Consider the following 13008-nt stretch of genomic DNA (forward strand, 5'->3'; position numbering starts at 1 on the left):
ATATATATATATATATATATATATATATATATACATATATATATATAAGGATGACCAATTTTTAAATACTCTCTCCTTTTTATTTTATGTATCGTCATTTTTTTTATCCATTCTAAAAAGAACGTCATATTTTCTTATTTTATAACTATTTAAAAATACAATTTTACTTTTATCTTTATTGGTCTCAGATATAAGGTCACACTTAATTAAAAAAAATAGTAATATATTTTTTAATAAATGACACTTTGATAAACATTATCAATTTTTTTTTTTTTTTTTAAAATTTTGTATCCAATCAAAATATATCACATAAAATGAGACGAAGGAAGTAATATTATATATATATATATATATATATATACTCTCCGTTCTAAATTATGTGTCATTATTTTCTTTTTAATCCGTCCCAAAATAAGTGTCGCCTTTCCTTATTTGACAACCTTTTAAAGGCACAATTATCCTTTTATCCTTATTAGTTCCACTTAATTAAAAAAAGAAATATTGATACATTTATTAATAAAGGATAATTTGATAAATTTTATCAAGTCTTTCTTTATTTTTTAAACGCTATGTTCGATTAAATGATGACACACAAAATGAAACGAAAGTACTATTTGTTTTATGGAGAATCATCCTAGGTAATTTCTAAAAAAAAAAAAAAAAAACGATTTTAAAGGCCCATTGGAAAGTATTTGGAAGAAAAAGAATTGGTGGAATCCGGTTGGCCGGCGGGCAAATTCGAGGCGGTATATTGACTAACGCGTGTTTGTCAGAAACCTCCACAAACGTGACTTTTTTTCAACTCTCTTTTGGCAACTCCAAACCATCAATTATAAAAAGGGCAAAATTGAGAAATATCATACTTATCCGTTTTATAGCATAATTTTATAATTATATAATAAAGCAAATTATATTTTATTTTTTTTGTTTTAAAAAAGATTAATTTATTTTAATTTGACATAAAATTTAAAAAAATAAAGAACATTTATGAATCTTATGTCTTAAATTAAAGTATTATCAAATATACCAAAATATTTTTTAATCTTATGGTTATAAATATGTTAGATGAAAAATTAAAATTAAATTATTATAAAAAAAGATTATTTTTTTTAAACGGATTGAAAAGAAAAATAGACTTTTTTTTTAAACAGAGGAAGTAAATTTTTCCAAATTATTGATATAATAATATAAATACATATAATTTTTACTATTTTTATGATTAATATATATTTTATATTTTTATAAATTATTATTATAAAATTATAAATATATACAAATACATAGATTATAAAATATAATTCAATAAAAATATTATTATTTTTTATAATTTAATAACTAAGTATGCCAGTATTTTTTCCTTATAAAAACCTCTCTATAGGATTCCTCAGCCCATAGACACAAAACTGTCAAATATTTTTGCGAAAAAAAAAAAAAGGAAGAAGAGAAAATGGCAGAGAAGAACACTTTGGAATATGTGAGGAAATGGGTTGTGGAACACAAACTCCGAACAGTTGGTAAATCACCTGTCTTGTTACTTTGTTTTTAGTCAATAGATTCTCTCTTTCTTTAGTTTGATGTTGGGTTATTTTCTTTTTTTCTGGATTGAAATGGTTGAAGGGTGCTTGTGGCTTAGCGGAATAGCGGGTTCAATTGCTTACAATTGGTCTCAACCCCACATGAAAACCAGCGTTAAGATCATTCATGCCAGGTAATTATACTCTTTCATCCCCAAATTTCTCTTTGGTTACAGACTCTGGTTTAAACCTAAGTTGCTCGGGTGCGGGCATCCAAAACGGATGTCGATTGAGGGCAAAATCTAAATTTTAAGATTCAGGCCTACAGATCCCCGTATGGAAACAGGTGCTAGGATTTTGCTTAAAAGAATCAAAAAAGTAGAGCTATAAATTTTGAGAGATATTCTGTGGAAAATTTACGTGTATGTTGTACCCTTGAATTCAATGTTTCGTTGTCCAAGATTGGCGCTACAAAACATAAATTAATTGTCAAAAAATCAACACGCATTTAATTAATTTAGAAATCATCCCTCTTTTTCTGTGAGAAAGAAGATATTTTATAGGATAGTGCTAAATGACCATAATTATTTAGTCATAATTGTGAAAAGACTTTAATAGCCTTTTCTTTTATAAACAATAATAAATCTTTTGTTATTTCCTATTGCAACATTAATTCTTTAACAACTAAGAACATCAAGGGTTTATTACTCTCTTGTGCATTCTCCGATTTGGGATGCAATAATGAAATTTCTATTCTTTTCCCTTTTGTAAAAATTAAGTTTTCTAATTTGACTGCTATATCAATTAATTATTAATTATTTTTCTTAAATAATTTCATTGTCACTTTTTTTGGGACAAAATTTCATTGTCACTTATTACTGTGAATGTGGAGTTAAAGCTACCATATTAGAATAATTATTACTATATATATTAAGGAACTTTAAATGTTTTTAATTTTCTATTTAAGTTATTAGTGTATATTGTATGGTGTTTTATCTTCACAATTAAAAACAATTAAAATTTTGATATATTTTGATTTATTCAGATCTACTTGGAAGTGAAAAAATGGTCCAATATATACTAAAAAAATCAATTAGGTAGAATTTTCATAAATATTAATTAGTTACATCACTAATTATTAAAAACATAAAAATAAATTAAATATTTTAATTAACTAAACCAATGCAAACTAGAGAATTGACATCTAACACTATTATCATTTTTGTGTTGAATTGAATTTCATTTGTTGATATTAATATTGATTTATTTTCTATTTCAGCTTTATTTGAATTACTAACTTCTATAGACTGTATAAATTTATTCTAAATTCAAGCCTAAAATAATATGTAAAAATAAAAATTATGAAAATGAAATTTAAAAAGTATGTATAATTACATTAAAATAGATATTTTATGTACAAATATTTGCAAAAAAAATGAATAAATGTAATGTTGGGTTGATTTCGAGTTTGACCTTTTGTAGTTAAAACTAAATCAAATTAATTTTGGTTAGAGTTTCTTTTCAGTAGAAAACTAAGTCACACCAATTACTTAATTAGTGATCATATTTAAACATATTAATGAGTAAAATTACTTAATTAAAGGTCATATTAATAACAAATACAAAAAATGAATTGTAAGTTATCAAATCGGTGTAACTTTGGAGTGTAAGATTACATTATTATAGTGCGATTCTTTTTGGTTGTTGTTAGCTAGAGTAGACACATATGAATTATATGGGGTTTGACGTGTGATAGTGTCTATCATGTCTAAAGTGTTTTAAATTTTGATTGTGGCGTTTGAAATATTTTTGAATTACATTTAAAAATTTATTTAAATATAATAATTAATAAAATTATTTATTTAGAGGAAAAGTTCGTTACAAATATATAAGTAATGATTCTTAAGTAATCAATTTGACTTACATAGATGTGTAAGACTACAACATTAATGTTTTCTGTTTATCATCCTTTATTAATGAGATAAATAAATTACAAATGCCTATTTAAGTGGCACAATACTTAAATGACAATAATAATTAATTAAGGATAATATAGTAAAATTATGATTGAAGAAATGAAGCGGACATATCTTAAATGACTTACAATAACTGATTAAAAGTGATATAACAAAATTACTATAAAAAATATTTATGAAAAAATTTAAGTGGGAATATTAGACCCCAAGTTAATTTAAATCATTAAGAGTTAATTTATCATTTTAAATCTATTTTACTTTTATGTTAAATATTATTAACATTTTCATACTTAGATGACTTATAATAATTAATTAGAAGTGATATTTAGCAAAATGAAGGTTGAAGCTGTTAAAGTAGACATGTCATAAATGTTTATCTTTTTAATTAAATATTATTAATTTTTTAATACATAAATAACTTATAATAATTAATTAGGGGTAATATAGTAAAATTACGGTTGAAGCAGCTGACAAGTATGGCGAAATTGCAAAAATTTAAGTGGGTCTAATATAAGACGTCAAGTTAATTTAAAACATCAAGGGTTAATTTATCATTTTATGTCTAATTTATCTTTTTTTATTAAATATTGTTAACTTTTTAATATTTAGACTTATAATAATTAATTAAGGGTGATACTTAGTAAAATGATGGTTAAAACAGACATATCATAAATATTTATTTTTTAAATTAAATATTATTAATTTTTTAATACATAAATATTTATAATAATTAATTAGGGGTGATATAGTAAAATCATTATTGAAGCAGTTGAGAAGCATGTCGAAACCGCTGCATCTATAATATAGAAATTTTCCGTAGTTTATTTGTAAAATTTCAATTTATATAGATATTAGACATCAACAAGCCAGTGCTATTTCTTCTCTTAATTTATGTGATATAGATATAATTTAGATAATCATTCATTAAAATAATTTAAATTTTTAATTATTGTGATTTATAATACTTTTCTTCTATTAAAATTTAATTTTTATAATATATCAATATTTACCATATTTAAAGTATTTTGAATTGTGACTATCGACATTGAAATATTTTCTAATTATATTTAAATAAAATTTAAATTTATTTGAAATGTAATAATTAATAAAATTGCTTAATTAAATGACATATTAATACCAAATATAAAAATTAATAAACTTAAGTTCTATTTATTAATATTTGTTTTTAATATGTCCGTTAATTAAGTAATTTTATTAAATACTTACATTTGTTATTTATATGTCCATTAATTTGTTATTTTCTAAATAGTACACAAAAATATGATCAAATATTTTTTGTGTTCTAAACTTTAAAGATAGAATATTTTTATGTCACAAATATACTAATTTTTAAAGTTAAAAGCAATAGTAACCTCAGCTTGCAATCGTAATAAATTATTTTAAATAAAATATTGTAATTAATCAATATTTCTACTTCAGGTTATTAAGAAATGTAAAAACATTTAAATGTGGACATAACTAATTTTTATTTAGAGTACTAAGAAATTATGACAATGGTTAGCTTTAGTAGCTATAACGAGTGATTATTTTGGGTTGATGTTTACTAGGGCCAACAATTATGAACTCTATGATTTTTATAATGTGTTAATATCTATCATGTCTAAAGAATTTTGAATTTAGACAATCGTTATAGAATTTTTTTTTAATTATATTTTAAAACAATTTAAATATGTTGTTCGATTTTTTTAAACATAAAAATAAAATTACTTAGTTAAAGTTCATATTAATAAAAAATATAATTAATGATTCACCGGTTAATAACTATACTTTTAATTCACCAGTTAACAAATATAATAATTAAAGTACATAGGATCGCAAGACTATAACATTAATATGTGACTTTTTTGAATTGATGTTTAACCAATATCGATTTTTTTTAAACTATATGATTTTTATTTTGTGTCGATATCTATCATGTCTAAAGTAATTTGAGCTTTGACTATCACTATTGAAATATTTTTAAACAATATTTTTTTTGAAAGAACTATTCAAATATGTAGTTTAAATTTATATAAACATAAAAATTAATATAGTTCCTTAATTAGAAGTCATATATATTAATAAAAATATAAATAATGGTTCCTAAGTTATCAAATTGGCGTAACATAGTGACAAAAGACTACAACATCAATGTGTGACTCTCTTAGGTTATTGTTAATTAAAGTCGATGCTTATGAACTATATGATTTTTATAACTTGTTAATGTCTACCACGTCTAAAGTGTTTTAAGTTTTTATTATTTTTATTAAAACATTTTCATATTATATTAAAAATTATTTAACTATTAAAACTTTTAGTTTTAAAACTTGTAAATATTTTTTTATCTTTTCTTTAAGTGTAAGATTAATATGGGGTAATTTTTTTTTCAACTAAAATAATTTTTATGTGAAATTTTCAAATGTTATGTTGACTTCTTTCCGCTCTACTTCTAAAAATAGATAGAAAAGATTTGAAATAAAAAACAATATTTGAATTATCATGAGAAAAATTATAGCATAATTAAAAAATTATACAACTGAATTCATAAAAAAATAATTAATTTTTTGTGTTGAAAATTTCGATAATTGCTTATTTTATGTTATACTAAAATATGAATCATATTTCCACAAAAATAAAAATCTAAAAGTTATTCAAAATTTTGATAGGTTTTAAGATATATATCTACACCTCCTATTTATCTATATAACATAAAGAGATATAAAATTTAAAATTAAAGATTAAAAAAATAAGAATTATTTATATGATAAAACGCATAATTAAGTAGATATGATACATAATATATAATGTTAAATTAAAAATTTCAGATAATACTACTTTGGTCACACTGATTTTGGATATATGAGAATATAATTAATTAATTTTAAATTATTATTTTTATCCTAGACTATTATTTTCAATCAATAAGTACTATGCAATCATATTTATGAAAATTATGTTAATTTGTTCATTCTCATGTATTGAGATAGTTTTCAATGTATTGGGAAAGTGTAGTAAAATAATTAATGAAAGAATTTTAAATTTAAGATGAAAGGGACAAAAATGTCCAAAAGAAAACTAATTTATAGTGTGAATAAAATTTATTACTATTATGTTCAAATTATGGCCAAATTTTATGGCCAAAAGGTATTTTCCTATTTTATAAATAGAGATTGTTGAGCAAGAGGAAAAGCTAAGAAGGATCAAAGGTATGCAATTTCCCGTGTGTCTTAAATCTGTTTTATCTTTTATTTTGAGAATTAAAATCTCACCGCGCTCACCAGCAGCAGCAGCAGCAACAGCATCATCCTGTCGATACAAGTTCAACAGCAAAGATGAAAAGTCCACACAACTTAGGTTTAAACTACATAAGTATGTCTAAATGAACAATTTCTTGAAAAAGGCAACAATAATAACGACGATATACCAGTGTATTCCTACAAAGTGGGGTCTGGGGAGGGTATAGTGTATGCAATCCATACCACTACCTTAGATGAAGTAGAGGTTGTTTTCGATAGACCCCCAACCCAGGAAAGATAATAGTATAATCAAATAAACAAACGAAAAACATAAAAGCACACAATAAAAACGGGAGACACGCAGCTAAATAATAAAGAAAGTAAGACACCCATACGATAATACTATAAACCATCTATTCGAAATCAAAGACATCACCGTAGCATCATGAACAAGCAACTACGAGCGTAGATACAAACAAAAGAACTCGTACCTACTATTACGAACGAATTCCTACCCATTAACCCTCTACCATAGTCTGCGTTCTCTACACCTTCCTGTGAAGGGTCATATCCTCCATAAGCTATAACTGCCCCATATCATGCTTAATCACCTCCCTCCAATATTTCCTCGATCTGCCTCTACCCTGTCTAAAACCATCCACAACCAACATCTCATACCTCCGAACTGGAGTATCCGTGTCCCTCCTCATCACATGCCCGAACCATCGTAACCTCACTTCCCGCATCTTGTCCTCCACCGAAGACACTTTTACATTCTCTCGAATAATCTCATTTCTATCCCTATTACTCCTGCTAAGTCCACACATTCACCGCAATATCTTCATCTTCACCAACTTCAATTTTTGGATATGTGAGTTTTTATCTGGCCAACACTCCGCTCCATACAACATAGCCGGTCAGACTGCCACTCTGTAGAACTTACTTTTAAGCTTAGGAGACACCTTCTTATCACACAAGACCCCCGAAGCGAGCCTCTATTTCAACCCCCCTACACCAATACGGTGCGTCACATCCTCATCAATATCGTCATTCCTCTGAATCATAGATTCAAGATACTTAAAACTCTCTTTCTTCTAAATGGCCTGGGAATTCAGCTTTACTACCATGTCAGCCTTATGCGACAAATCACTAAACTTACATTTCAAGTATTTGGTCTTGGTCTTGTGCAACCTAAATCCTTTGTCAAAATCCTTATGATGTTAAACAACCTTGTCAACCACTCTAAACCTGCCCTACCAGTGCTCTTTCAAAAATCTATCGAAATGTCGACTGGCCCAGTCACCTTACCCCTGCATATTTTACCAATAGCCCCCTTAACCTTCTCCACCTTAATACGCCTACAATAACCATAATCACGACACCTCTCTGCGTTCTCCAAGTCCCCAACATGAAACTTTTGTCCCACTCGTCATTCAAAACTCTATGAAAATAGGACTGTCACCTCTTCCTAATGAGGGCATCTTCAACCAACACTTGACATCCTCTCCCTTGATGCACTTCACTTGGTCAAGGTTACGAACCCTCCGCTCAATGGCCTTGCCAAGCCTATACAACTTCTTATCCTCGTCTTTCTCCTCTAATGTTGCAAAAAAGCTCTCAAAAGTTGTGGTCTTAATCGCGTATCCGCTAATTTAGCCTCTCTTCTAGCTAACTTATACTCTTCCCTATTCATCTGCGTCTCCTCGTCATCCTTACGACAACCAACTTAGCATAGGCCATCTTCTTAGTCTTCACCTTTCTTTTAACTTCTTCGTTCCGCCACCAGTCCCTCGGGTGTTTGCCAGATCAACTGCTCGAGACACCCACCTCCTCTCTAGTGGTCTCTCTAATGCAACTAGTAGTCGTCTCCCACATATTATTCACATCCCTTTTACTTTCCCCAGTTCCTATAGTCGTTAACTTCTCCTTTATTTTCACGGCATTGGCCAAAGGCAAACTACCCTACGTATTCCTGGGTCGATCCTCCACACCTCTCTTCTTTCTGCCCTTTTGATTATTAAGTCCATCAACAACAACTTCTGTTGGGTCGAAAGTTTCTCGCTAGATATGACTTCACAGTCTTTACATAGCGCTCTATCACCTTCCTAAGGAGAAAAAAGTCTATCTGGATCTTGGCACCGAACTACTAAAGGTAATAAGGTGCTCCTCCTTCGGGAAGCTCGAATTCACTACCCACAACCCAAAAACCCTAGCAAATCCAAAAGTGAAACTTCTCCTTCATTTCGTTCCCCGAAATTGAAACCGCTATGTACATCGTTATAACCTCCCAATAAAGACCCAATATGCTTGAAATCCCCTCCAACGAAAAGCTTCTCAGTGCTCGGAATGCCTCTCACCACCTTATCCAAAACCTTCTAAAAGCTCTTCTCCTCCTCATCCAACCCTGTTTGCGGAACATAGGCACTAATAACATTCAACATAGATCCTTCAATGACCAACTTAATCGACGTCAACCTATCGTTAACTCGTTTAACCTCCACCACTTGCCCCTTAAGGTCTTCATCTACTAAGATACCTACCACATTTCTATGTCTCACGCTACCCGAGTACCACAATTTATACCCCTCTACATCCTTCGCCTTAAAGCCTACCCATTTGGTTTCCTTGACACAAGCCATACTAATTCTCCTCTTCCTAAGAATCTGTTCGAGCTCTATGGACTTACCCTGAAGAGTCCCTATATTTCAAGACCCGACCCTCAACCTAGAAGCTCCCTTATCCCACCTAACCCTACTACCCCTCGCTCCCAACCCCAAACTAGATCCTACACCCAACCCATACCCAACACCAGAACCAGACCTCACCCTCACCCCAGACCCTAGTCCAGCCCGCAGCCCTGACCCCGACATAAGATATGACCCTAGTTTACCATCGATCCCTACACCACTACTCAATACGGTAAGAGAAGAAAAATAAGTCGAGCAAGTAGGTAACGCTAAAACAAATCAAGAATCAATCAACTGCATATACCAAAAGCAACAAAACCTATATACTGTAAGGCAAGTTTAGATAAACAACAATCAATAACAAGAACTATACTACCCACCAGAACTCTGGTCGGCTTTAGAAAGTAACACCAACAACTGCAGAAAATAACAACATGGACCCAGGTAAATAGATATGCTAGTCTCAGCTAACTTCTACAAGTAACAGAGAACAAGAATCACTAATCCCACAAGAACCGTCAAGATAATCAAACAAGAAATCAAGAGAGAAAGGACTGAAAATAAGGATAACGAACGTCACAGGATGTATCCGCCTCCAATAGACAGTAAACCTAGACCAAATAAACTAGAAGAGACGAAACGAGTGCACCTGATTCGGGGAGAAGATGGAGTAGGGACGTTTTCTTGAACCGGTTTGTCAGATTCTGGCAATTTGATGCAGAAATTGGTCGCTGGAATTGCTGTCGTCGCCTTTACCTATTGCTGATACCGTCCCCGAACTTGATCGCTGGAAAATGTATTGTTTGCCGGGAAATGCGTTGTTCTCTGGAAAATGTACGCTGCCGTAGAAGATGCACCAGACTTGAAGTACTTGAAAGGGGTTATAAAGCAAAGGAAAGAGTTTGGATTTGGTCGTCGGAGAAGTCTCAGATCTGGTCCTTATAGCACTAGAGATGGAGAAGAGAACGACGGGATGGTCGGAATTATTCGTCGGATCTATAAAATTTATTCCGACGGGATGGTCGGAAATTCTATTCGTCGGATCTATATATACAGTACAGCATGTTGACTGCCGCCAGCGTTGATAAGGGAATTTTGACAATAATAATAATGTTGACAAGGTATTCAGCACTGTTACTGGGGACGGCAGTCAACTCCGGCGACGGAAATGCTCAAGAGAATAACCAATAAAATTGAAGTTCTATTATAAATTAGATTTCGATAGCAGGAATAAGCATATTTTTATGCTCATCCTTCTCTGTAAGTGTGTATAGTCAGCAATATATGTTATTTTTATAACTTCTATTTCATTAATATGAAATCAGATGAGAGATATATAAGCTAGGAAAAGCCATTTTTATGGGGATATAATGTATTTGAAAGTGTTATTCTTTTAACAAGTTGGAATAATGTATCTGGAAGTCTTTCTTAATACCAGGGCTTGAGCTAGTGGCAGGGTTCAGGTTAATCATTTTAGGTTCTACTTCCATGTTTTTTCTTTTAGAGGGTGAGATATATCAAGTCAGCCTTGAGTCACTCGCCCTACACATCAAAAATGTAATAGAGATTGACTCTTCTGTTTAACTTGGGTCGTAGGATATAGTGTTATCATAAATGGGAACTGGTTTACTTGCAGAGTGGTACATGATTTGCAATATGATTTGAGAGCATGTACTTGATCTTGTTGCAATTTAACTTAAAAAACTTACAAGGAGAAAAAAAATGTGTGCGCGCACACACATATCAGGCTTGAAGTTTTTTAGATAAGCAGTCTTTTTTACTTTAGAGTTCAGGGATTGTTTATTGAAGAAAGGGGAGTGAGGGGTGCATGGGGATGGGGGGAGCCCTCATTTTATTGATGGGAATTTTCATCCCCCCCCCACCCCCCCCCCCCGTACTCCCCTACTTCTGCTCTAGGAAAGGGTATATATTCTTTTAGTTTCAACTCAAATGTTGTGAAAAGTGCATTCCGAATATTTGGATTTCAAGGATGGTGTTCATTGGGTTAAAGATGCTCAGTATTTTATGACCATCCTTATTGGGAGACTTTATCTTATATTCTCATAGGAGGTCGTCTTAACCTTTTCCACATCTTGTGAAAATCAGTTTGTCTTAATTGACAAAACTAGCTGAGGGGTAGCACTGGTGTTTGCTTTAAATTTTGAAATTCTTTTTCAAGCAGAACTCTTTTTTCATCAAACAGCAAGGAAGGAAAAGAATTTTATTTTTTCGCAAAACACTGTCTGTCTTGGAATTTGATTGGGGAACAAGTTTTTTAAAAAATATCAATTTTTTTTTTTTGGTTGAAACTTCCCTTCACATTTTTGAAGCTGACACCAATGTCTCTCATTCACTTCGACAAGATCGCCAAGGGGAGAAAAGGGGAAGGGGCAGTTGCTAGTATAGTTCGTGGATTTTTATCCATGCTTTGACATTCTTCTTATTTCTTATTACAAGGTTCCATGAAACCATGATGAGTACTTACCTGTACTTCCTGTATGTGCCTGTTCGTTGTATTATGTTGATATGGGTGACCTCCTTGTGTTATGTTTGAATGTCCTGGCTGTTGCACTTTTAGCTTGGTGTGTTTTTCTAGTTATGTGGTGGGCGAGATAGATGTATTGATGCTCGTTAAAATGAGATATATGGTTATAATGTTGAATATGAGAAACCTACTAGGTCACTAGGATATGCATATTGTCCAAGTTGAGAAAACATCCTACTTTGAACAGGTCTTGAATGCTCTGTTTCTATAATTTTGGCAGTTTATACATCTTGCCTTGTTGTGCTTTCATAAAAGTAGAGGCTATTTTGCTTTGTAATGTGATGCCTGTGGTCTGGTAACAGGGACAGTTACATGCTCTGGCTTTACTAGAACTGCCTTATTATTTGTTTTTGGTTGTTTAATCATGGAATCATTTTTGAGCCTTCGTCATGAGTAACTGATCTTTTTGTTGGTAATCAGGCTGCATGCACAGGCGCTCACACTTGCTGCATTAGCAGGTGCTGCAGTTGTCGAGTACTATGACCATAACTCGGGAGCTAAAGCGGAACGTGTTGCCAAGTTCCTTCAACCGCAAGCCCATTCTCACAAGGAGTGAATCATGACATCAGTTGATGAATAAAAACCAAATTTATTACGCACAGCTTTATCTCTGAGTTTTACTAAATCAATTGTTTAGTACTGGTTTTCCTCCTTAGGATATGATTAATGTGGGCCTGCTGCTACACCAGCACTAGTCCCCTCTCTTTTCTAAAGGCTAATGAACTTTATTACTATATGAGACTAGTCCCAATTTGCTTCGACTTTTGTGGGTTTATTTACAGTCGTCAGACAATGATTCATCGGAACTCGGAAGTAACCTTCTTAGCAGCATCTTTTTTTTTTTTTAAAAAAAAAATGTTAGAAGTATGTGCAAATTAAAAGTTTGAGGGTACGCATCTTGTATGTATTATTAGTATTGTTTGAATGTCTGTACAATTATTGCGAATGCATCTAAATTCTCTCATAAAAGGAGTAGAACTTCTGTTATAGTAGTTGTATACAATATCAACAAATTTTAGTAGCTCGGTTGGTTGACTACATGAATTTTCA

At 30.9% G+C, this 13008-nt stretch overlaps 1 protein-coding gene across 1 annotated transcript; it reads left to right on the forward strand.

Annotated features, from left to right (window-relative positions):
• Positions 1–1435: 1435 nt before the first annotated feature.
• Positions 1436–12719, forward strand: LOC107880039 (the record flags this gene model as incomplete). Its single annotated transcript, XM_016726961.2, is given in 3 exon segments — positions 1436–1514; positions 1618–1708; positions 12379–12719. Coding segments are annotated over 3 exon segments (294 nt in total). The 3' UTR covers positions 12515–12719.
• Between the last annotated feature and the right edge of the window lie 289 nt (positions 12720–13008).

This window comes from Capsicum annuum, chromosome 1 (assembly GCF_002878395.1).
Source record: "Capsicum annuum cultivar UCD-10X-F1 chromosome 1, UCD10Xv1.1, whole genome shotgun sequence".
Lineage (NCBI taxonomy): Eukaryota > Viridiplantae > Streptophyta > Magnoliopsida > Solanales > Solanaceae > Capsicum > Capsicum annuum.